The 27,436-nt window shown below is 41.0% G+C and overlaps 1 protein-coding gene across 2 annotated transcripts; it reads right to left on the bottom strand.

Moving 5' to 3' along the window:
* Positions 1 to 1,857: 1,857 nt before the first annotated feature.
* On the bottom strand, positions 1,858 to 10,797 carry LOC111233251 (glyceraldehyde-3-phosphate dehydrogenase-like). Of its 2 annotated transcripts, none has more exons than XM_022761023.1 (12): positions 10,742 to 10,797; positions 10,276 to 10,323; positions 5,512 to 5,611; positions 5,004 to 5,113; positions 4,794 to 4,884; positions 4,403 to 4,518; positions 3,978 to 4,059; positions 3,630 to 3,781; positions 3,334 to 3,412; positions 2,878 to 2,961; positions 2,427 to 2,524; positions 1,858 to 2,233 (listed from the first exon to the last, which is right to left on the bottom strand). In XM_022761023.1, the coding sequence occupies exons 2-12, from the start codon at positions 10,296 to 10,298 to the stop codon at positions 2,164 to 2,166; spliced, it is 1,005 nt and encodes a 334-aa protein (XP_022616744.1). In that variant the 5' UTR covers positions 10,299 to 10,323; positions 10,742 to 10,797; the 3' UTR covers positions 1,858 to 2,163. The 2 variants fall into 2 exon arrangements, with proteins under 2 accessions (XP_022616744.1, XP_022616745.1); XM_022761024.1 differs by having other exon boundaries at positions 10,757 to 10,775.
* Between the last annotated feature and the right edge of the window lie 16,639 nt (positions 10,798 to 27,436).

Consider the following 27,436-nt stretch of genomic DNA (forward strand, 5'->3'; position numbering starts at 1 on the left):
CATAGCCAAATGTGTTTAATGCCTATTGTTAGCTAACGTTAACTGTACTCATTATGAGACCCTGTTGTTATTTACCGGGAGGCGTCCAGTATTCAGTTAACCTTATTTTGAAAACACACATATACATAACTGTAAACTACTCACTTTGCACTTTAAGAATAACTCAAGTTAAGTGAGTTAATTAGCTAGTTAGCATCGCGAAACTGATGGTCGCTGCAGTGATTTAACTAGCGGCACAAGCTAACGTTAGCTAACTTTAGCTAGTTGTAACGGCTGACTTCGAAATGTCAACTAATCTCGTTTAACTGAGGAGGAGATGGTTCCGGGAAATCTGACGAAAAGGCCGCCAAAACTGACATACCTAACAGTGAAAACAGTAGAAATTATCAACAGCACTGCTCTCGCTCTCCATGTAAATACAACTGTGAAGCTCGGTGCACACCTACAAAGTCCTCAACATCATGGCGGACCCCATTCACCCTAACCAGACCCACCCACCGCCTCTTCACCCTCCTAATGACTGGAGGACTACGGTCTTCTCCACCGGGCTCTGCCGCAGCTTCTTCCCTCAAACTGCGGAGCTCAAACTTTTTGGTGTTTGTATCCGTTATGTTGGTTTTTAGTATAAATCTTTTAGTTGTAGTTTAGAATTATTCTTTATTATGTCCTATGTTGCAACGTGTTCCATGAATTTGATTTTCCTGTATGTTGACATGCATTTGTGGAAATGACAATAAAGCTGAACTACCCAGAAAATACCCCACTCACTGCCCACATATCTTCTGTTTATTTTTCTTGGTGTCAGGTTAACTTACTGTCCACCTGCCTGATTATATATATTATATTCTGCCTATTTTCCCAGAAACCAATTTCTCTGCACTAAACTCAGTGTCACTGGGCAGTACAAATGAGACAGATTTATTATGACTCTGGCTGTAAAATACAGCAGGCCTTAGACAGGTGATAAATTAAAGGAAAAGCAATTATAGTAGACTTTGGAAATTGACATCTAACCTGAACACCTGTGCTTCATACGTCGATTTGTCTGCAGAGGAAAAACGTCTATTGTGCTCACTAAACACATTTTGTATTGTATTAACGTTTTCCTACTGAGCTTAAAGTTTTACCTTGCACTGTTATTTACTGTATGACAGTGCAGAACTGACAGTTTATGTAGATCATGGATGTTGTAGATAGAAGGCTATTAGCTAATAAATGTTTCAGCAAGTCAGTTAACAGAAAGGCTATTGAATGAGACAAATGATTTAAAAGAAATTATAAAAGGAGTGACATGTCTCCCCAGAAAACTTACAGTACATCCTGTTTTCCTCTATGGGCTTCAGTCTAAAGTTGGATAAATTAACTGCCCAAATACATTTTGGCCGTTATCCCAGAAATAAATTAAATATACTGCACCAAACAACGTCACTTGTCTGGGCAAGACTAAAATAACTTAGCTTTACGATTCTGGCTGAAAACTGTTCAACAGCCCACTGTTTAAAACTGAATATTTGACCAAATACATACAGGTGCCCTGAATAATTAAGATTTAGGAGTAATGTGTTAAGACCCCCGAGCACCAAATGAGAGAATATCTTTTGAAAGATAATTTCATCCCTTTCATGCCTTCAGTTCCACCAACTTGGAGAATTTATGACATTAAGTATTAATATACAGTATTTGTTTTGTCTTTCAGATATTTCAAGGCTGAAAGCAGCAGAATAGAATGGCGGACACTGAAGGCAGGAGCACCAAACTGTTCCATTTTAACTCTTTCAAAATAAAACAGACCTATTGCCCATAGGGATACACGTTAATTGTGTACAGCATAGCATAACACATGATAAAAACTGCAAGTCTTTCCACAAACTGAGGACTTTATTTTCAGTGCTTAAAAAGGAGCCACTACGCATGTTTAGTGCAACAAGACCATTCAGTACCATACAGTTTAGTGATGGAAAACCATCTGTACAAACACTGTCTGCTGCAGTCCTCACTGCTGAACAGGACAGAACAAAGGTGACTTTGATACAAAAGGGTATTATCATCAGCTAGATGTTTGTCATCGAGGGGTTTGCTCTCGGGACGGATGGCATGGCATCCAGTTACAGGTGAAGGAAGAGGGAATCATGGGAAGGAACGATGAGTCATGACAGGAGACTTTTACTCCTTGGTGAACATGTGATGGACCAGGTCGCACACACGGTTGCTGTAGCCGAACTCATTGTCATACCTGCAGTGGAACAGGGATTGAGGAAGGTTAAAGAGAGAGAGAGAGAGCGAGAGAGAGAGTGGGGAATATGCGATGTTCATGAATGGAAAAACATCTCTCATTAGACAGAAAAACTCTGCAGAACAAGAAAAATACTTAAAAAAAGGCTTTAATTCTCATAATTCAAAATTAAGTGATATCAGCATTTACTCACCATGAAACCAGCTTGACAAAGTTTTCGTTGAGTGCGATGCCAGCGCCGGCGTCAAAGATGGAGGAGTGAGGGTCGCTGTTGAAGTCTGTGGACACAACCTGAGAGGAAAGAGATGAACACAGGTGTTTGTGAATGATGTCTGCAGTGTGTCTACATTGTGTGTGTGAATCTGCATAAGGCATTGTGATGGGTTTAGAGGAATGCTATTTCATGTCTTGTTTGGGCCTGAATACATTAAAATCAGCACATGCTACAGCAAATGAATCAGACAGAGTAATAGATTCAGCTTAAACTAAGTTAGTTCTTAGAAGTGTGCTGCCATCCAGTGGCAGCTGTATAACACCACATACTATCAATAACCTCAACCATCAATTACTTCCTGCTGTTCTTTCTTTACAAGTCTAAAAAACACCTATGATGAGGATCTTGTAGGTATGCGAGTATTTTGTACCTGGTCCTCTGTGTATCCCAGAATTCCCTTCATGGGTCCCTCAGAGGCGGCCTTGATAACCTTCTTGATGTCATCATACTTGGCCTGAAGGAGAAGACATTTCAAATTAAAGCTAATGGGAGGAATTACATCAGACACAAGAATCTGAGGGTTAAATTTTTAAAAATGGCAGCATTAGAATTATCATTTTTGTTTAAAAAAAAAAAAAAAAAAAAAAAAAATTTAGCTTTATTTCAAGCATTTATTAAGCATGTCAAAGTCTAGATAAGAGAATAGTCCTGTAGTGCAAATCTATCTGAACAAGGAAGGCTGGGCTCAGATTTTCTTCTCCATATTTAAAAATGTAAAATCCAGATAAAATGAGAAAAGGTAATCATCAGCTCTATGTTGTTTCGAAAGTAAAGCAGCCTCCTCACGAGAGGTTATATAAAAAAAAAAGTTAATCGAGATACTTACTGGCTTCTCCAGACGGACAGTCAGGTCAACAACAGACACGTTGGGGGTGGGGACACGGAAAGCCATACCGGTCAGTTTGCTGCAGCAACAAGACAATCAGAGTCAGATCCAAAGTAAGACCATACCTCATTTCCTCCACCATGCGAGGGTCAGAGGTCAGGCAAAAAAGCTATACTTTGGGTGTGTCCAATTGCAGAATCTCCAAGTCAAGTCAAGTGCCTTCTTGTGCAGCATATTTCTAGCAACTGCTCTTGTGACAGTGCTCAGACAGACAACCAAAGAAAGTAACCGCGTACCCGTTCAGCTCGGGGACGACCTTGCCCACGGCCTTGGCGGCTCCTGTGGAGGCGGGAATGATGTTCTGGGAGGCACCACGTCCATCCCTCCACAGCTTACCAGAGGGACCATCAACGGTCTTCTGTGTGGCGGTGATAGCGTGGACTGTGCTCTGGAGGGAGCAGACAGGAAGGTACATTTTGAAGACATATTCGTGATCTGGCATGTTTGGTTTCATCAGATGTCAAATCTATTAGCAATAAACTTCTGCTTTAGTTTAAGCGTTTTCCACAGCTAGTCTAAATACAACAAATGGTCAGCTACTGCTAGCTGATCACTGAGCAATCAATGAAGTACGAGTTCTTTACCATGAGACCCTCAACAATGCCAAAGTTGTCATTGATGACCTTGGCGATGGGAGCCAGGCAGTTGGTTGTGCAGGAGGCGTTGCTATGGAGACAAGACAGGGAGTACATATTGGAAAGATAAAAACATCTTTGAAAGCATCCAGATGTTCACATCTGTCCTCAGCAGGTCTGAAAATACTGAACATGCTGCATCACACTAGGAAGTGAGGCAGGAGCGCCGTCTGTCCTATCCAAAAGGTCATTATCATCAACTACTAAAATTAAAACTATGGAGGATTTTAAGACATTGTCCTGAACTACAATATCAACTATTTGTGACAAGACTAAATTAAAAACTATCAATATTTGTATTATACATCTACTGCAGGAAAGTGAAGAGTCCAAGCCGGGCTCCTGCAGATCCAGTATCATCAGCAGAGACTCACCTGACAACCTTCATGGAGTTGTCGTACTTCTCGTGGTTGACACCCATGACAAACATGGGAGCATCAGCACTGGGAGCAGAGATCACCACTCTCTTAGCACCGCCATTCAGGTGAGCCTACAAGGAAACAAGAGGATGGAGGTCAGGTAATGACAAACACGATAATTATGCTCATCAAATGAAACATGAAATTATGTAGTATGCAGTACTTCTATAGACACTGAACTCCCTTCATGCTCTACAATAAAACAATTTAGTGCACACGTGGCGTTAGATACTGTTTCTGGGTCAAAGTTCACATGCTCTTTTTTCCACAGTCTACAGTAGTAAAACAAAGACACTAAATTAAAAAAATACAGAGAAATCAGCCGGGGAACAGTTGGCAAACTTACAGAGGCCTTCTCGATGGTGGTGAACACACCGGTGGACTCCACGACGTAGTCGACGCCAGCATCGCTCCATTTGATGTTGGCGGGGTCCCTCCTGCATGTAGTGACAGACAGGAGAGGTTAGACACTGGGACTGAGGAGGAAAACGGACTCACAGGGCGATACTGCTAAAATACTAAAAGTGGTGAATCTAAAAGTGTGACGAGTACGTACTCGTGGAAGACCGTGATGTGCATGTTGCCGATGACCAGCTTGCCGCCCTCGGCCTTCACCTCTCCGTGCTTCCACACACCGTGAGTGGAGTCATACTTGAACATGTAGACCTGCAGCAGCAGAGGACAGGAGGAGAGGAACATTTAAAAACATGACCTGCATCTTGCAGGAAAAGATATTTGAATAAAATAAGAAATAATCAAAAAACAATGTCTTTGAATCACAGTGTTGTTGCGCCATGTAGAATCAAAATCTCCACAGGTAGGTTTCCAAAGCTACATATTAGCTCTCCGCATCCAGTTAATGTCCTAAATTACCCCCCCCCCAATAGATGATTTTGCAGACATCTCACTATTCTTGTCCTCAATTTTCCCTTAGCTATCCGCTTACAGGACCATGCATGTCCTCAACACAGACAGCCAACATCATTTCATCCAGAATGAGCACTGGAAGGGCTTTGAGAACCATTGCTACAAAACGATCGTCAACAACAGCCAGTCCCTCTCACCATGTAGTCCAGGTCGATGAAGGGGTCGTTGATAGCCACAACCTCGACCTTGCCACCTTTGGCGGCGGCACGGGTCACCAGACGGCCGATACGTCCGAATCTGAAAAACACGAGGAGGACAAGGTGAGCATGGATGAGGAAAAACCCAGAGAGATTAGAGCAGAGTCAGAGTGTGTAAAGGCTCAATTCCCCTGATAGTTCAGAAAATTCAGAGGGAAACCAGATAAAAAAAAAAAAAAAAAGGGCTTTAAAGATGATGTTTTGATAGTTTAACTGGGGGTTAATGAGATCATATTTACAGTATTTGGATCATTTAAAGACGTGAATTGTTTTGCCAGTTTCATATTGAAAGAAAAGAAAGGTTGTGCCACTTGGACAAAAAAATAAATTATAAAATCAAATAAAAGCTCGAGTCGTTGAAGTATCTGTTTTTAAATCAGATCGTCTGCTTTACTTTTGGCTGTTTAATATGCCAAAGCTACTTAGGTTCGTCTGGCTCCAAACCCTCAAACTGATCAATTTCAGACCAAATTAAATCTAAAAGCCGGCTTCATCTTCCCTCTGAACCCGTCATGCTGCTGTATCCACCTCCTGTATTTCCCCTCTCTGAGCAGCAGGTGCCACTGAAACTCAAACCGCAATGGGAGTCACTGCAAAGGACAAACGGGCCATACAAGGCCTGCCAACCTTGACTGAAGATAACAATAGTTGGCACGGGCAGCTGAAAGCCTGTTTACGCCTAATATGGCTGCCGTTACAGCAGGTCAAACAGCAGGGGGGCCTGAAACTGGAGAGAGGAGCGAACGAAGGGTGGAGATGTTCATCGTTCAGGAGTGGAATGGATTTTTATTTTACATGTTAACCACTGTAATGACTAGATTCAACCAGAAGGAAAAAAAAAAAAAAAGCAGACAGAGCTGTAGAGCAATAATAATGTGCAATCGCCTGAGAAACGCAGTGAGCTAAAGAGGAGGGATGGAGGAGACTCCCTTCCCATCAATGTAGCTTTAGATTACGGAGCGAGATGAGGTGGAAGTGCACCTGTGGACGTGGACGACGACGTGACCTTCATCTACTGCAGGATTTACCAGTGATGAAGTTTAACCAGTGTTAAATTTCTATGTTTGCATGGTTTATGAATTTACTGTTTAACCTTCACACACACACACACACACACACGACTGCAGCAGTCACAGAGAGGAAACACGCACTGAACCGGGCGGGTTAAACTGACCCCAGTCAACAGTGGATGTGCAAATGAACACTAAGTTCTTGCAGGAAAAGTCAGAAGGAAACACACTTCTAGGATCATTTCAGCCCCAGGATGAAGAACCAAGCGTCTGAGCACGTTATTCACAGCAGGTTTAAGCAGTGAGGAGATTTAATGCCTTGCTCAAGGGCACTCTCACACCATGAACACCATGATGGAAAAACCCGGATGTTTCAGGAGAACAATAAAGTTTTGTAGCTAGCTTCTTAGTGCAACATGTACAGTTGTACAGCATGAGCATGAGAGGGAGTACAGAGATGCATCATAGGTTTAAGTAATAGGTTTGCAGAGGTGTTGTGGTCTACACTACCTACATGCGACATGTCTACACTACCTCATTAACAGAGAGGCCAGAATAATAGAAAAATTCAATACAGTGAAACCAACTGGAAATAAATTTTACCTTGTACAGTGTTTTTTGTTCAGACTTGTTCCTCTTCTGACTAGTTTGCATTTAAAATGGTGTTGATTTAGACCCATTATATCATGAACATCTTACTAAATAATGCAATCCAATCAGAGTTGAATCAAAATCTCTCTAGCAGTGTGAGTTCTTAATTATCAGGGCAAGAAATGTATAAGAACAAACTGTCCTTATCACTGATACTTCTGGTGAAGGACTTTAAGCTCAGAGCTTTACAACCTGATGAAGTGTCTTATGTGAAGTACTTTGAACTGATGTTGTTGAAGGTTTGATATAAATAAACTTTCCTCATCTCAGTCACAAGAAGAAAGAGAAGACAGCAGAAACTTCACACTGTTATCGTGTTACTGTAACTACACTATTTATACTTCACATGTTGAGCCCTGTTATGTAACGCTGCGCGTCTCCAGCGCTCAGGAGTCACGTTACATACTTACTGTATGTTCTTATGAGACCGTTTAATATTTCACTTTGTGACAGAGACAATCCCAGAGTCTGCATGCCAGGATCAGAGGCCACGTCTATCTAAAAGACTCCACGGTTATATAAAAAAAAAAAAAGTACATATCCATACACTCTCCATTCATGTGAACGAGTTCATCCCTGTGTCTTTGAATACTGATGCTGTCACATATAAAAAGGCTGGTGTCAAGGAAACAGCACAAAAAGGTGTGATCACATTAACCTTTCATCCAAGGAAACTGCTCACTCTCACACTTTAGTACTGGTATCCAGCACCTGTCCCACTGAGGTTTTGTGAATATGACCATGACTACTCCAGGCTTATGTGGATGCACACCAAGGATGTTTTCTTTATCTAGATCTCCACAGAAATACATGAAAGAAAACATTTTAATGAAAAGAGCCGGATCGTCCTTAGGCCAAGAGCAATTTACACAACTGTTTAAATCAAAGCAGCTGAGGCAGATTGGAGTCTGAAGAAAAACAGATGCTTGCAGATTAAAAGCAGTTCACTTTAAACTGCAAGTGGCAGGAGTAAAGTCTTTGAGTTTGGAGAACTGTCTGCGGAACGGTTTCAAGATTCAGGGGTGTTGCCAAGTAGGAAAAGCGATCAGGCAAATAACTTTGAGAAAGTCAGTTTCAACATGAATTTATATGCAGTTGCAGAGCTTTTTAAGTGTGGACAGCTGCATCTGCCTTGTTCAAGAGCAAGAACCTGTTCAATCACTGGCAGAACATGCAAGTCCTCATAAAAAAATAAAAAAGTCAAGAGCCAAAAACTCTCACTGAACCATTTCAGATTTTGAGATTCTGGAAACCCTTAGTCTCCACTTCTGCCCTCTTACACAAACAGAGGGGACCTGAGGGAAAGTGTCAGCGGACACGCAGCTCTGCTCGGTTAGTTTTGGGAAGCCACCAAGCAGCCAGAGGACCAAATGGAGCCGAGCCCATCTTTTGTTTCAGAGGCTCTGTGTTGGAGTTGGTACCGGGCCAGGATCAAGGAGATAAATCTCCCTGCAGCTCGACAGCAGCTGCTTCACAGAGGAGGAGAGAAAATGTTTTCGCCGGTCGTCTCCGAGCCCGAGCAGCGTCCATAAACCGCCGGCCGGATGGTGTCTGAACTTCAGCTGAAAGGTTAGAGCATTAAAAATAGTCGAGGGGAGAAGAAAAGGAATGTGACAGCTGAGGAGAGCAGCGATACCAATGGGGGGGGGTTTGAGGGTGTGGAAGAAGAGGGGACACCAACCGTGACAGCACAACACCACTGGACTATAAATAGCCAGAAAATAGACGGGTCCAGCCCAGAGTCCTGTCCTGTCACTGTCCAGCATTTGGACAAAGAAAGTCTCCAATAAACAGATACTCAGGTCGGGCTGCACTTTAGGGAACGTTATGGATAAGACTGTCACAAAATTAATGCCCCCCCCCCCCTTTTATCCCCAAGTACACACACGTCTGGAGATATCTGGGGTTCAGTGTCACGCTCAAGGAAACTTCAGTATTTAGACTTCGACTGCTAAACCCTATGATTACCAGTTACCTTGCTCTTCCATGTGGTTGGATGACCTTTGACCTTTGAAGCAGGGATTTAGGAAATAAAGGCTCTTCATGTGGATCTGGGTCAGAGCAGCAGCTAAAAGCCCAGTATATGAAAAAGGTCCAGTGAAGCAGAGAGCTCATGTATCAGCTGGAGACCTTCCACACTCAGACCCTTCTCACGCCAACGGGTCCCATTTCAGACATGAAACTAGAGAGGGATTTAAGGACTTGAGGATTTCTGGATGCTGGCCCCTGGTTTGTTTAGCGCCAATCTATCATCATCACTGCCTCCTGCCAAATCAAATAGTTTCCCCAACTTTAAAGTAATGTTAGTCTAGCAGTAAATGTCTGAGTTTGCATGGTGACAGGACTGTAATCTGTCTCTGGTCGCTACATGAAGCCAACGCTTCAGTCTTTTGGGGGATTTGTGAATATGTCTGTACATATTCTTTTTTTACTATGTGCTTTCTGTATCTTGATTTTCACAAGAGCAGTGACCAGATGACCAAGATCAGACTGTCCTCTCTGGATAATTTAATAATTTTCTTTGGGTTTTGACAAATTAGCAAAGATGACATGTCGGTGTCCTGCAGGGTTTTTGTGTTTGCCCTTTTTGTGCTTCAGAAAATTAAGAGTCTGAGCACCTGATGACTGGCTGAAACTTTGTGGAATCAGTGATTCATACACAGTATTATGGTATGAGAGCTGCAACAATTAGTTGATTAAGTGATTAGTCAAACAAACAAAAAACAAATGGGCATCTATTCTGATAATCAAGTCACTTTTTAAAGCGACAATACCAGATATTTGCTGGTTCCAGCTTCTTAACAAGTGATTGCAAGGCATCACTTTGGGCTCAGGTAAGTTGTGACAGGTGTTTTCACCACTTTTTCACACAATTAATGGAGAGAATAATCAGCAGATTAGCTGGTACTGAGAATCATTGTTGGTTGCAGAACAGTAGCCTATGTGGACGTGAACTTCACTCCGAGCTTGTCCCAGACTCCAGTCCTCACCAGAGGACAGCACTAAATAAACTGAGGTTAAAAAGGAAAGAGCATCAACTCACCCGTTGATTCCGATCTTCACCATTTTGTCTGATGTGGTCTAGTCCTCACTGAAAGAGAAAGAAACAGCAAATTCATTTTCCAACCAAAACAAGACAAGACTAAATTCCTCATGTAAAGCTGGGATGGTGCAGAAAGGAAAGCAAGAAGACAGATACTCAAATGAAAACTCTGCAGGACTAAACAAAGACTACAGACAAACAACTACAGAAATACTGACATAAACTTTTAAATCATAAGTGTAAAAAAACAGCTTGCAGTTAAGACGGAAGCCCAGATCAGAGGAAAGTACAAGAGGAGAGCTGACTGAACAGCTACTACACAAACTCATCAGCTTGTCTTTATGGCACTTCATCTTCCACCTGTTGCTCAGAGCAGATAAAGCCGCAGCCACAACTCTCTCAACTCTGCCACTGCGTTGTTCTGACAACTTCAGTCTCACAACGAGAAGAGAAGTTAGAAAAGTACCGTTTGTGAAAGCACCTCAGTCTCTGTCCTCCCAGGAAGAAGTGAAAGCGGGGACGAGCTAAGGTGTCACCGCCATTTATCCCCGACGCGCGCCGCCGGACACGCCCCCCCTGCCCTAAGAATGTCAAGGTCGCTGTTTGCCAGAGTTTTAGTTAAACCACGAGACAGCAGGTTAACAGGTGACAGAGGTTTTATATCAGCTGAGAGGTTAGACAAAACGCTTAAACTGACCTGGACTCAGGTAACATCGCTCTGAGTGCCTCACGAGTTTTATTTCGACATATGCGATTTGTATTGGGCTATTTTCTAATAAATACAATTCCTCCGCCAAGGTAAGTAGTTCCTGTGCAGATGATAAACAGTGTGGTAGGCAACCAGCGGCACATGGGCAAAAAACTGGCCCTCAATGAAAGAATCAAAAATCATATTTTTTCCACAAATTTACTGTAAATACAAACATTTACAAGTAAAACTAATAAATATGACCATGTCACATTAAATTTTATCAGTGATTTGCATCACAAACAGAAACAGGAGCCAGTCTAATACACATGGTGTGCTGATAGATAAATAAATAAATAAAGAGATATGGGATTGACTGTCTGACTGCAAACTGGGTGTTACATCACAAGGTTACTGTGATGTTGTGGAATAAGATTGGTTGTTGTATGAACATGAAATCAGTTAATAACATTTTCTTGTATGTTATGTGTACTTCTTTGTGTTAAATGAGAATAATGATGTGCACAAAGACAACAACAGGTCTCATGATGTAACACAAAACATACATTTCCCTACATGTGTCCTTGTCTGTCTATTGAGTATTATAAATGCTCTGCCTGTTTACACACTTGTTAATTTATTGTGTCATATAGTATCATCATATCATTATATTCCACTGTACACCTCCATGTTTTTGTCATGCAGCAAACACCAAGTCTGATTTACTGCCACAGATCTGACAACACAGAGGAAGAGCTGAATTTACAGTGAAAGAAGTCAGAAGCTTTCAGTGTAGTTGAACTACTTCTCAGTCTAAAATCAGAAATCTCCCACCCACCCCCCCCACCCTCCTGTCCAGTCTCATGTTCACTGTAAGACACTGGGGGTCTGTTGACCATGTGATGCTGAGGAGCTCACTGCTACGTGAACCACAGCACGAACAGAGAGGAGGTGTGGAGGAAATGTCACGGCAGCTTCACTCAGGCTTTAAGCTACCATAGTCATTTAGTTTCCATTCTCCTGCTGCTGCTGCTGCAGGCCACTTAAATTAATATTAACTTACATTTTTTTTAAATTATATTTTTATCATGTTTAAATCAGAGAAATTGAGAACAACTAGAGTTTTAATATATAGTTTAAAACAAACTATAATGTGTTTGTGAGCAGATATAAGTGTTTGTTAACAACTATAACTCCCGTGGACTCCCATAAATGGAGGCTGGTATATAAGCAGATAATGAACGATGATATAGTTAAACACAGTTGTAATAATATTTAAAAAATGATAAATAAACTCACTCTCCCAACTTTGAACAAGTGAGTTAACCCATTAAACACTGATTTAACAAACTTCAGGTGAAAGTTGCCTCAGTGTTGACGTTTAAATTGGGATTAATAGGTTTATATCTGTTTGCTTCACTTTCAAATACAACCAGTTTTAGCCTTGTTTTCTATTGTTAATTATCCTATTCATTCATTCACTAAAATAATCAGCTGTAAAATTTGTTAAAAAACAATGAAATAATTACTTGTATTTCAACAAATATTTCAGCTGATTTATCATCAGCTCAAAGAATCAAATGAGGACAAAGACAAAGGCTGTGATGTTTCTGTTGCTTGACAAACTGTCTGTGTGAAATCTCCTGTGTATCCCTCACAGTGCATCACTGAGACACTGTCCAAGTCTATTCCTGGAGAATCTGTCGGCAGGCCAAAACTCCACGGATCATAACTCACATGTATTACATTCTGTCGACACGCTGGTCAAACACAGCGGAGCAACATCTGGCCGGACTGCTGCTGACAGGGTGGACGGGACATCAGGATCCAGCTGAACGTCTCAAAAGAAACTGAAGAGATTTTAGACATCTCGTCGTTATGGCAGAACATTTACTTAAACATCTGAGGCCGTCTTTACTATGTTTGTTGTTATTAGATCAGAGAGAGACAGGAAGGTTTTGGGAAGGTAAGCGGTGGCGATGTGTAACACATTTTTCATTTTGTTTTTAACAGAGACATGTTTTAATTTTTTTAATTTTACAACATCTCCAGTTCACTAATTCTCCAGTTCAACAACCAAAACAGTTTTTAAGTCCTTTGGGGAAACACTAAGTCATTAGAGACAGGTCTCAGGTCTGTTAGGATAAGTCTGAGTCAAGTAGCAACTTCTTCTGATCTCTGAATGCTGAATGTAAGAAACAACATCTGCATATGAATTATTTTGCTCTCCTGTGTCACAAGTGTTTAGCTGTGATGGTCTTTGAGTAGATCTAATCTAAACATTTTGAGGCTGTGTGTCTGTGCAAGTTGAATTTAGTTTTCATCATACTGAGATTTTATTTTAGGTCAAAACTTCAGACTTTCATTTTAAGCATTGAGTTTTAATTTCTGTGGCTTAAAACACGAGGCTGGTATTACTCTGATTATTATTATTGTCATCAAGTCCCATGAAAAGACCAAAACAACACGTGTGACAGTCTCTCAATACTTTGTGAATTCCCAGCCCCAAGTAAACTGGTTGTTAATGAAAACGTAAATCTGCTCTCAAACATATAGCTTCATTTCTCAGTAATTCCCTAACAGCTGGGTGCTGTAGTTTTTAGGAAACTTTACTCAAATAGGAAATGGTGCATTTTATTGGAACTATTTTCAGCGGCGGATTAATCCGGTGAATATTTCAGCCAGTAGGACAGTGTGTGTGGGACTGACTCACAATAAATTACAATGTGTGTGTTAACGGTGATGAAGGAACATGTCTCACCGATGTGTTTTTAATAGTTTTTGGAAAGAACGGAGCCCAATGACACCGAGGAATAAGATACATCAGGCTGTGATACACACACATACTTGTTAGTGTGATCCAAGGATGTTGACAGGAAGAAAAGTATGAAATACTGTCAGACTGTGTGAGTCATGTATGAGATCCAAATCATTTCCACCAGAACCTTCCACCCCTGCAGGCCGATGAACAAACCGTTCTTTAAGTCAGTGAGTGTGGGGTGAAGTAAAGGTCAGCCTATAAATATGACAGAGCCCGAGCTCTCTTCATATAGTCTCTATATGTCAAAGGGTGTGACATTTGGTGGAAGGACACGGTGGGCCCGTGCACCGCTGGTCGGCGTCAGAGACAACGTGAGGAGGACTGGAAAACAAAACGGGGACCAGAGGTTAGACTGGAGGTTTGAATAAAACGTTAGAGTAAAATACAAGAACACTGAGATAAGATACAGGTGGTTCTTTTGTGCGAGCACATGCGTCTCATGGTGTAACAGTGTACTTACCTGCAGTTTATATAAGACCTGGTTCCAGACATGCATTGTCACCGGTCAGTGGTGCATTCCAGCTGCACTGATAATTCCCATGATCCCCCACAACCGTGCTTTATCAAAAAAAAAAAAAAGGAACCTGGTTGCCATGACAACCCCTGTGGTTAGACAGCTGGTTAATAATTCAGGTCTGGCTCTCTCCTGTCTGGTGTTTGTCTTTCTGCCGCTCAGACTCTAAACCTGTTGGATTCTGGGTTTTTCTGACTTTTCCCAGTGAAGCTCTTCAGTGACCTGAGGCTGCTCTGTCTCATTCTGTTGTTACTGTTCAATTTGATTTCTGCTGCAGATGAGCTGAACAACTTCACTTGCACAAACTCTTTGTTAATTCTCTGATATTCAAAGACTTTCACAGAGAACAGAGCAAATTCCCTGACATGTCCATTGTCAGAGGAATAATCCCTTCACTGTCAGCACTGCTTTAACAGTCTATTGATAAGAAATGATGTGCTAACGTTACCAAAATACAAACTCATCCACAAAGATCAGCCACATTAGATAACTAAACTGGTTTCTGTGTTGCTGAGGTGTAACACAAATACATTTAAAGGTCTCATATTTTACACTTTTCCTGTGTTTTATTTGAAGTGTTGATCCATAAGAAGATATATTTGTGGTTTTAAGAGCCAAAAACCATCTCAGTGTAGTTTTACATCTCCTCTCTCAGGCTTCTGTCTCGAGCTCTAGTAACAAGTCGGTGAGCCAATCAGAAGAGAGGAGGCCCTGAACCTCTCTTCTGATTGGCTCACTGTCCAATAAAAATATAGCAGATTTCATGTAAACATTCAGAGATACAAAATCCTGCTCTGTGACCTTACATTTTGAAATTATGATACTAACAAGAGTCAGAGAGTTTGATGTTATCACTTATATCTGATTAGGTTCTCATTATTTGGTTTCCAAAATAAAATTACTTTTAAATGACTGGAAAAAAACCCACTAACAAATGCAGTCTGACCTCTGGATGATATTCTAGCCTGTGGTGAAAGTCACCCTCAGTGGTCAGTGTGGTGGTGCTCATGTCTGCTTAAAGTACAGATTATAAACAAAGTCTTCTGTGTCTTGAGCTGGAATTCATATTAAATACGGTACATCTAAGAATGTTTCTGATGAAGGTCAAAAATCATGACTGTGTTTTTGTTTAAATCTCCATTTGCTGGCTTGAGACAGTTGCACCTTATTTATCGTATCAGCCATTGATACTTTGGATTGCACAGCTCCACAGAGTTCAAGCCTGTATTCAGTAAAACTACACACCACCACTATAGATCAGATATGATCAGTGCACAAAAATGACCCGACAGTCTTCTGTTTCTGATCTCCCATACTCACATATCAAACTGGCTTCTGTGGCAGGAAACGTCTGTTAAATCAAGATCTTTCATTCATTTAGTAGCTGTTTCTTGAGCTTTCTATCATATCTCACGATCTTCTTCAACAGATGGAGAAGCCCAGTTGTCAGAATCACAGATGATCAGATTTGTAATTTTTGGAGCATTTGAAGGACATAAAAGCTGAGACTAAAAGCTCATCTCGGCATCTTGCAACTTCAAGACAACTTCCATCTGTTGAGGAAGATCAAGTTGTGTCAAAGAAAGAAACTCAGGACCCCTACTTATGTATAGTATTTTGTTTTTTGTTGAACTACTGTGTCTAAGGTCAAGAATCAACTGCCACAGGGGTGTTAACTGAAATGCAGAAATCAAGAAACTACTGTGTAAAAGACAGTTCACAAAAAGGTGAAATGAACAGGCTTACAGGGGGCAGCTTGCAGGTTAACACACCCAGAAATCAGCAGGAGTGCAGGACCTCAGCAACAGGTAATCCACACAAGTAAGAAGACACAAAGAGGCTGGAAGTTTTCCTGAGAACAAAACAAAAACCACAAAGTACAAATAATTAATTGAGAAGAAGAAGAAACCCATCACCTTCCACCTTTATATTGTGTTGGGCGTTTTTCTTTATTTCTTCCATGAAGAGATTGAATCTGAGTCGCCCCAGGAGCCTCAGACTGTTTATGGAGATGACCTTTTATAATTTCATTTTAAGCTGATGACATTTATAGCTTTTCCTTTTCATTAAAAGGTGAATGTGACATTAGGTGCAGGACAAAAGAAATAGAAAGAAAGGTCATGAAGCAGACTTGAGTCTGGATGACGGGAGTGGGCGATGAAACCTGCTGAGCCACGGGGACGGCGAACACACAGCCTCCTTCTCACGTCTGCATCTTAAAGACATTTTAGAGGCTTTAACCTGAGTGTGATAAGTTTAGTTTAATATAATGATTGTGACCCAGCTTTTATCATGCAGCTCTTTCTCAGGAAAAAGCCACCTGAGGTGCATAAGAGATGATGTGCTTTATATTTCTGTTTTGCATGAGTGAATTTAAACAATTATACAAAGAAAACGGCACCATGAAGAGAACAATAAACCTCATCAGGATATTAAAAAAAATATGACACATGCACCTTTTTATTGACTGTTTAGAAAACGTCTCAGTAACGAGTCAAATATAATTGGAGAAACTGTACGAAGACCCAAAACACACAAAATATAATGATAATAGGCTCATTATCTGAGCCAAAATATGACTAAATGCACCAATAAATTAGCTCAATAATTGTAATGTAAAAATAAAAAGTAAAAGTTTCTTTAACCAAAAAGTTCTTTAACCATTTATGAGTTGATAAAATAAAATAAAACTTCATTTCTTTTATTCTTCTATTTCATATTACTTTCACTAGGTCCTTTATTTTCCGACCCCTGCATTTATTCTATTTTGTGGACTCATCGTATGGAGCCCCAAATCTGACAAAATATAATGATAATAATTATTATCATATAACATGTCCAAAACATGACTGAGTACACCAATAAATGATTTTAATAATGGAAATGGAGGGTAAAAAGAAAAAATTAATTTTTATATTTCCTTTACCTTTTACTCAGTTGTTTTTCTTAGGACCGATCAGATGATAAAATAAACAAAAACTTAATTCATCTTTTTATCATTACTTTCACCAGCTCCTTTACTTTCCAACTCCTACATTTTCCTAAATCTTTTTTGGCATATGGAGCCTCAAATCTGACAAAATGTGGTAAAACATTTAAGTTAAATATAAGTGAATAAATGAATTCAGTTAGTTAAATGATTAAAATGGAGGGTAAAAACAAATATAAAGTTTTATACTTTGCAGTTTCAGGGATACATACAGGACCTCCTCCTCGTTATGGAAATGCTTGTCAGATGAACTGAAGCAAACGAAGGAAGCAGCTAACTGATCTGATCTCACAACCTGCAGGAAAGAGAGAGAAAAGGAGGGACAGATGTAAGAGACGGAGGAGGTGTGGGAGGAGAATCGATCCATGTACAGTCAGGAGGAGAGACTCTCCGACTGCAGACTCTTAAGCTGTGTCTTCAGGGGCCACAGTAAAAGACAAAAACCATCAGCAGCCCCACATAAACACAGATACACAGTCCAGTAAAAGAAAAAAAAACTGAATGAAGAGAACACACTTTCACTGCTATGTGGCACCCTCTAGTGAAAATACTAACAAGGTGCTGAGGCACCAGGAGACAAAGCACCTGGAGCATTGAAGTTCTTGACCTTTGGGAAGAGTTTGTACAAAACAATCGAATCTTGTTGCTGTTTATTGAGTAAAGTCTTTGCTTTGTCTTTTCTTGTTTAAACGATATTGTATGTTTTCAAACTGGTTTGTTTTTATTGTAATTATTATTGTGTGGACTCCAGAAGACATGTGAACACTAATAGGGATCTAAATCAAGATAGTATATAACAACAACAGAGGTGAGGAAGGGGACGAGGACCATCACTGGCTATAAAGAGAAGAACAGCCAGGCAACATCTGGTGATGTGGACGAGGCCAATGAGTTCAACCTGTTCTACAACAGGTGTGACACAGCCTCACCTGTTCTCTCTCCCACAGCTTCAGCTGCAGCTTTTCCTTCGGCATCTCCTCCACAACCTGACACTGCAGCTGCAGCTCCCTCCACACTGGGGTCAGGTCTCCTGTCCTTTAGAGCGGAGGAGGTGAGGGGACGGAGCTCAAGAGGCTATGTCCTGGAAAGGCAACAGGCCCAGATGGTGTGTGTCGGAGGCTGTTAAAGGACTGTGCAGCCCAGCTGGCTGAGCCTCTCCACAGGAGAGCCTTCAAACTGGGAGGGTCCCGGTCCTGTGGAAAACATCATGTCTTGTTCCGGTACCTAAAGTAGGACGACCGGCAGAGATAAATGACTACAGACCGGTGGCCTTCACATCACACATCATGAAGACCCTGGAGCGGCTGCTTCTCCACCCTCTGAGGCCACAGGTTGAACATGCACTTGACTCCCTGCACCGCCTCCAAGGAACATAATGGAGTGGATGATGCCGTCCTTTACATGCTCCACGGGCCCATTCTTACTTGGATGAGCCGGGTGGCAGCTCTTTTTCCTCAGGAAGCTCAGGCCCTTTGACGTCTGCAGTGAAATGCTGCAAGTTTTATCAGTTTATGAGCTAATGGACACATGAATTTCCCCGAGGGGATAAATAAAGTATCTATCTATCTATCTATCTATCTATCTATCTATCTATCTATCTATCTATCTATCTATCTATCTATCTATCTATCTATCTATCTATCTGTGTGAACACTGAGCAAACTCCATCTGCTGAGAAAGACACTGACATGTGGTTGAAAGCCCTACAAGAAAAGCTAATAAGTGGACCTTTAGTTAAGATAATTTTTTCTGTCAAACTTACATAAACTAAATAAAACAAACAAACAAACACAAAACTAACCTAAACGTGCAAACACACCAACATAAATGTTTTGATATGAATCACTGAGTATTTGAATTATGTTGGACACATTCCTGATTTACAAGTGAACCAGGGTTTGTGAACAGAAGACTCATGGATAAATATCACGTGACATTGCACATTCTAATGTCTCAGACGCGTTACTGCTAATTTTTCTTCCTCCTGTGTTCACTCGTTTATCGACCACTCGGAGGCATCGAAAACACTGACATACTGTCAGCTTTTTAGTTGAAATGTTGAACTTGTTAGCAAACAGTCGCTTATTTACACATCCAGCAAATTTTGGAGGAGCATTATCCTTCGTGTGGAGGCGCGTTTGTGTCCACCTGATGAATCTAAGTACTCCCTCTCTTGTAGCTCTGTGTTTGGTCTCCACCAGCTCCCGAGATAAATATCCGTCTCTTTAGCTGCTGAATGCTCCACTGTGTTCAGCTAGTCTCTAACTGTGTCTGTCTGCTGTTTGCTGCGGAGAACTTAATTGCTGATAACAGCTGCCTGTTGCAGCCAAAAATAACGCAACGAGAGCAGTGAATGCAAGTCACAACAGTCCAGTACGAGCCTGGAAAACCAAAACTATGACCTGGAAGACGCTGTAAAGCTCTGTGCAGCTGAGGCACCTTGCTGTGGCATGATTTCCGGAGGTAAATTTAGATTATGTTATGACTCTTAATAAATTACACAGCTGTTTACTTGGGGATAAAAGTCAAAGAAATTCATTTTCGGGTGTCACGTTGCCGTTATTTGGTGCCAGCGGAGTTTGAATCTCACTCTCACACTGTAGAAAGACTCTAGAGGTCAAACAAACGCGCGGTGTGAACACAAAGGGAAATCAAACAACAGCTGACTTGCAGATCATAACTAGAAACCAGAGCAGTTTGTGATTAACTCGTTAAACGGATTCCTGCGCGGCTGCCACCTCGCAGGCCGCCATTTTAACCCGCCTGGATTAGACCATCCGTCTTCATCGAGCTGCAGTGTCCGCCTCGGCCAGGCCGACTAAATGTAAGAGCTCTGCTGGCAGACGGAGAGTGTGTCGTCCTTGTCTCGTCCTCTGTTACAGGAAGGGGCCTCTAATCAGCTCTGCAGAGAGGATGCAGGGATAACTGGCAGGAAACCAGTTGAGGAGAGGTAAATGAGATGGGACGGATGCTGCCGAGGCAGGCTGACGTGCACCGTGTGGGATTTTTCATTCATAATTCATTCACCTGGTTGTTTATTAGTTCACACTGCAAAAAAAAAAAAACAGAATGACATTTAAATAAAGGTTTATTCAGATTTGTCATAATTTAAACAAAACCTTTACAGATGATGTTTTTGTTTTGAACATTTTCTCATATAAATTTTATTTTTTTCAATTTTTTTTTATCATTTCGTTCCTCATATTTTAAGGGAATTCTGCATTAACTCACTCACCTTCCTTTTTACTGTCATTGAATAATTTGACTCTTCCATCTTTTTATTCATGAATTCTGTCCTTCAATACTTAAGTGGCTGACACTCTTTGAGGTTATGTCAGGTTTCATGAGGTTATCAAACAATGTAATACCGTTCTTTTGTTCATGATTTAATTCAACACGCTGAAGAAGAAGAAGAAGAAAAGATTCATCAATCTGACAATCTGACAGTGTGGCTAGTTTTTTTTTTTTTTTTCTATTCTAGCTACACCCGATGTAGCTCTTATCATACAACTCAAAAACCTCTATTGTTTTCAAAAACCTCTAATAAACCTGGTCACAGAGCTCAGCTAAATGGTTTATCATATGGCTGGTTTGAAGCCAACACTGGTTTATGGGTAGAATGAAATATTTCCTAAAGTAAAAGCAAAGATCTATCTGCTACAGCGACAGACAAACCTGACCTCTGACCTCTTAACTGACACCTCACAGTTGACATTTATCAGATGGGGCGCCGTGATGAACTAGCACTGCTGTGGAGTCTGACATGTTAACATGGTTTTCAAAAGATACATTTAAAACTGAAAATAAGTTTGATGGAGTGGACGGGAAGTGCAACAATGTGCACATCCACTCTAAAAGGCTTATTTTTAAATGACTTTTAAATGGTTTTTCATTTAAATATTCGTACATCGTAGACGTTTTTAGAGCCATGTACAACATAGGATCTCACCTCATAAATATCAAAATTGAGGTTTCAGGGGGGGAAAAAAACAACAACAATATGGTCATTCCATAACAACATTAACCTCCCAGTTAATGTCAAGGATTTTCTGGAAATAAATAATGTGACAACTTATATTAAATTCATGACACTTTGCAAAATTCTACAGCTCTACTTCAAATAATCTTCTAGTTAAAATTTTATAGTTGTTGCCAAAAGTCAAGTTTAATAAGAGTAAGACAGAGGTAAATAAAACCCTTTTTACAACTAATTTTGAGTCCCCGTTGTTACTAACACGTCTATATGATTCCTTTCCTGTTAGTTATTTACCTGTTCGATTTCATTTTAATAATGACATTTTATTCTAAATGTCTCTGTAGAGCACTTTAGTCGACACCTGGTTTGGACCAAGTTGTCAGTGTGCTCTGTGAATAAATTGAACTTGACTTGATTAAAGACTAATGACTTGATAATATGATAAGATTTCTGCAGCAGTCGATAACCTTCATATATGTATTCATCCTTTCATCATTAGCATAAACAAGACTGGCAGCTGCACACAGACAGGATGACAGATGGACTTCCACACAACATGAAGGGATTCAAAGCATCTCACTTACATCATCGCCTTGAAACACATTATACTGTTAAATCCCACACACACATACTCTCTCTCTCTCTCTCTCTCTCTCTCTCTCACACACACACACTGATAACTTAACTGCCACTCTGTATGTGTCACCTGGGCTTTGTGCCGTCTCGGGCTCTGTCAGATTTTCACGCCGAGGCGTCGACAACCTCGTCACCTCCGCTGCTTATCTGCCGCTCTCTGCGGAGACTGAGACTCGGGGCTGGTCTGAGGTCTGCTGCTGTCGCTCACGTCGCTCCTTCAGCCTGTGTGAGAGGATGAAACCACAAACACAACCTGCAGCAGACGTGTAACAGAGTTTAAAATACTATTGTGACCAGAGGAACAAAGTTTCAGCTAAATACTTGTGTAAAAATAAGTTAAACCGGTAAAAATGTAAATGTCAGACACAAAAGTTCATGATGTAATGAAGAGCAGAGCTTGATTTTACTATTTATCTCCAGATTTAAGGATTTTTATGTTTTCAGATCAGTTGTAGAATAAGAGGACGGAGAGATGGACAGATAGAAAGAAATAAAGAGAGGAAGGTTTCAGTGCATCATTACAGTGGGCTAATTCATCCAGACGTCGACAAGGGCAGAATTTGCATTTGCGACTGGCGGGTTTAAGATTTTCATCCACAGTAGTGACTGAATCAACAAGAGTTTGAAATGCTGACCTGTAGACCTGAAGGAATGAGCGCTTTCATACTTTCACAGTATCAATATAGAACCTAGACCTGCTTTATTATAAAAAAAGACATGGACATCTAGCTTTATATGGGACCTTTAACAGCAATTTTTAAAGAAATTATTTTCTGTGTCTTAAAACAAGAAACAATAAAAGGTAAAAGGGAGGCCACTGCTCTAGAATCAAGTTAAATGAACTTGAGAATACCTTGGCCAGGTAATGACACCTGATCCAGCTTCTTGGGTCGATGAAGACCATAAGATGTAATAAACAAGCTCAAATGACCTTTGAGCTATAGATTGAAAGATTGAAACTCAAACATCAATCTTGATTTTACAAACAAAAATTACAAAAATTAAAATGACTTGATAAGAAGAAAAGAATGGCACACTGCAGCACAGGGACGGCTTAACAAACATTAGATAGTTGACTTGGACATTTTAATGTTCACTCTGGACATTAATAGATCCCAAAGTGTTTCCTGTGAAACGTGGGTTTTGTCCCCTATCAGTTAAATTAGAGGCACTTTAAGAAGAGATCTGGCCAGTGTGAACAGGAGAAATGACGGCAGCAAGCAAAACCTTTTCTAATGTGCATGTAGACGCGACCAACATGCCCACTTAAAAGGGTTCGGGTCGGGGTTCAGCGTCGTCTCCGAAGTCGCTGTGACGGGATCCACGATGGACAGTCATTCACTGTGACACAGACCGAAGCTGAAACCTTTTTTGGAATCGTTCTTTCTAAACATTGGCCCACTGAGCTGCCAAGGCTTTTTACAAATAAGCCATGAGAGAAACCGGCAGCAGCAGGCTGTGTTTGATCAAAGTACTTCATTTAGTGAAGTGAATTCAAAAGCCAAAACCCAGCAGAGAAACATTACCACACATTCATCAGACATTATTTACATTTTAGCCAACGCTCTCGTCCAAATCTGCAGCGTCTTCAAGAGCAAAATCAGTGTCTCAAGTGTCCTGGTTCTACACAAAAATACATGACAAGGGTGAAGCTGAGATGCACTTACAGAAAGAAGACAAACTAGACTGTCTTCAAATGATTATCTATTTTAAAAGATTGTACTTATAACGAAGGTCAGTTTCAGTTATAGTTGTTAATTCTTAGACGTGCTGTTGGTAAAGATACCTGCACTTGAACACACCCTGCGCAGTGATTCTTTTTGAGGTGTCATGTTGTGTGATTTTAGTGGACACCATTAGAAAACTTATTTCCTGTGGCTGTGACATAAAAGTTTACGGCTGAGACTGGTTCCTGTCAGAGGAGCTGAGTCACTGAGTCACTCTGTCATAAACTGAAAACTCATCTCTTTCCAGGTGCAGCACGTCACCATCTCGTCATGTCACCTTGGTCTTTTCACTGAGATCACAATCCAAAAAGTCTCCAATCGAACATCTAAGCTTTTATTTATTTTCCTTCTATGTTCCCTGGAACGCATGTCCAATGATTACTCCTGTCTTTGACTATACAGGTTCTGCACCGTGCATCCGTAAAGCATCAGGAGAATTATACCATCTTCACCGTTATGGATCTATATTACAGTACACTGGAGCTATGAAGCCTAGACTGTCGGTTTAAATTTGGAGGTCTTTAAATCCATACTGGGTGAACTGTGTAGCGCTCACTGCACTTTTATTACATAGTCCCTCGACTAAGATGATAAAGCAGGACAATCATCAAACACATACAGTCAACTAACCAAGGATCTGTTTTATGGCCAAATTGACTGTATGTTTTACTGTTGAAGACCAGACTGAAGGCGAAACAAGCAAAGAGTAAAGATGGCAGCAGCACAGACCTGGAAGATATAAAGAGTCTGCTCATGTCTGATGAGTCTTAAACTTCAAAGAGTCATTGATTTCAAAGGAATTGCGTTGACATCGTCTTGTATCCAATTACCGTTTGCCCCCTTAAACTGGGGTACTGTGTATAAGACGGGCTGCACAGTTCACCTGATGTCGATGGGAAAAAAACTTCAACATAAAGCTTACACCTGAAATAAGTGATTTTTTTTTTCTTTTTGCTCATGTCGAGGTAGCAGGAACAAGCTGTGAATGCAACACTGCCATGTCTTGTTGGCAATTACACTTACAGACTACAGCAACACGATCATTCATTTGGAGTCCTGTTTGTTTCCAGCTGATGAATCTAAGTCCAGTGTTCCCTCTCTTTTAGCTCTGTGTTTGGTCTCCACCAGCTCCTGAGGGAAATCTCTAGCTCTTCATCTGCTAAATGCTCCGCTATGTTCACCAGCTGCTCTCTGACTGTATGTGCCTGCTGTTTGCTGCTCCAGCAGGTAGAGTACAGTGGACTATGAAGCTCCATAAAGCCAAGGGGAGATTAGTGTGGTTATCCTTTAGATTCAACACTATGAAAGACTCCTTTCACACTGTCACCATGTTTTATCACTGTCTTTTCATACATTATTATTTAAAAAGTACCGTTTACAGTCTCTTTACAGTCAGCACTTTGCAGTAGAGCGCCAACAGAAGGAAAAATGCCTTCCCTCCTGCTCCTCGGTCTGTTAAAAAAATGCGAGGGAAACAATCAAACCGAGGACAGAAGATTTTGCCTCTTTCGGACCAGATGAGCGCTCTGTCGGAGTTTCTATTACACAGAGGCAGTGAACTCGACCCTCAGGAGTCGTTTGTTTTGGTTTCAGGAGCCTGACGTGCGGCCTGAATGCGGCTTCAGAGGCCTTTTGGCAGCAGCGGGGAGCCAATCAGCAGGACAACGCTGTGAGCAGAAAACAAAGAGTATCGATTCGGCCAGACTCGAGTGTGAGATCAATCGTTATGGCATTTACTGTGAGCTTCGTGAAACCCATATAAGCTGCTGCTGGACTCTCTGTCTCCATGTGTGTGTGTGTGTGTGTGTGTGTGTGTGTGTGTGTGTCTTTGTCTGTGTGTGTGTGTGGGTGGGGGTGTTAGTATGTGACTGTTGGATCTGTGTGTGAATATCATCAGTCATGTGATGATGCTGCTGCAGTCAGTCGTGGTGAGGAAACACAGCGCTGATGTGTCAAGGTTGAACTAAAGCGACAGCCTCCATGGAGCTGAACGGAGGAAGTTCTCTCTGCACAACTCATGATGTACTTTTAAAATCAATTATATGTACAGTCACTTTATTAAGTGATTCTAGTAAATGAATCTGTGACATGGACTTTTACATAACTTCCCTGAAATTTAAGGCAACATGACGTTGACTCTGAGCTTCGCAGTTCGCCTCGTTTCAAGACAAGTTTGGACTAAATCTACACCCTCCCCTCTCTACTGTATTCAACAAAGCCACGCTAACATTAACTGGCAGTTCATGCACCATCTTGGTCATTAGTGAAGGTGGAGACTCCACCGCCTCCTCCACTTCAGATAATTGTTGCGAATGTGTGGCCACATGTAACACTGCAGTCATTTTCACTGCCTTGTATAAACATGACTGAGGTGCTATGCATAAAAGAAATGCAAGATGTTACGATGCTGTTGCGCAGCTGTATTGATCGTAAAACCGAAGGAAACAGGATCTATTCTTTCAGATCAGCCTGCAACTGATTCTTCATTGATTTAGTTTCATTGTCCGAGACCCACTTTTAACGGTGGGTCTCAGTTGTGGTGGTCGTGTGGGATGAGGAGGAGAGAGGAAGGGCAAAGAAATGTTTGAATACAAACAATTAAAGTCTCAAATTCTTCCAAGAAGCAGCTCTGCCAATGTGGTTTAAACAAACTTATTAGGTTTCAGAGATGCACACAATGTGTTTACCTTGTGTTGTGTTGAGAAACAGTGAATAACTTTGTTTACAAAAAAACTCCACAGGGAACCTTTAATGTTTCAGGCCACAGATGCTGCCCCCTATAGACAGTTTACCCCTCCACTCTGTTTCACTCTAGGTCCACTGTAGTTTTGTGTTTGCTATATAATGTAATTTCTTCCTCCTCCGTTTATTTTGGATAATTCCAAAGTACACTTTTTATATTTACTACTTGTATTTTGATGGGAATTTCAGCCTCATACTAAGTATTGTAGATAGTTTTTTTTTTCAATATAATGATGTTATTCAACTGGTGTTCGAACCTTTGTGCTGTTGTTCCTGTCTGGCATCAATCAAATTGATCTCTTCCTTTAAATCTGAGAGTTAAAAGACAGATATACTTCACATCTTTCAATCAAAAGCTAGTAAAACCTAGTGACAAAATTATATTAAAATTAAATCAAAATTTGAATCAAGCCAAGTGAATCTTATTTATATAGCCTGATATCCCCAATCTGTTCAGTCTAAGACCCTGGACAACAGTAAAAATGCTAGAATCACTGCTAATGACTAAATCCTCTTATTTCTGTGTTTGATTATTGCTATGATTTATTGTAGATATGACTTATAGAGTTTAATGCTATCATTATCATCATCAGATGTACCTGTGATGCAGGTAACAGTATATGTCTTATGAATAATGTCTTTCCTCTCTTTTCTCTGTCAGCCCCGCCCCTCCCGTCCTGCTGAAGAAACCCTGTGTGTGGAGGCATCTTTAAGCAGTGGGACTGAGCACTTAAAGGAGTTAGTCCTCCTCTCCGGCTGCCAAGGACAGGATTACCCAGCAGACAACCGCACTGCTGCCTTCACCTTGTCCTGACCCGCCCGCCCTGTCATCCACACACAGACACACAGACACACAGACACATAGACACATAGACACACAGACACACAGACACACAGACACACACAGACACACAGACACACACACACACACACACACACACACACACACACACACACATACAGATACGTGAAGACAATCCTCCTTCTTTCAACAACGACGCCGAACCTGGAGCGGATCCTGAAGCGAACGTCAAAGCCTCCACATGGCGGAGATGTGACTGAGTTCTA

This window comes from Seriola dumerili, unplaced genomic scaffold (assembly GCF_002260705.1).
Source record: "Seriola dumerili isolate Sdu_G_001 unplaced genomic scaffold, Sdu_1.0 BDQW01000381.1, whole genome shotgun sequence".
Lineage (NCBI taxonomy): Eukaryota > Metazoa > Chordata > Actinopteri > Carangiformes > Carangidae > Seriola > Seriola dumerili.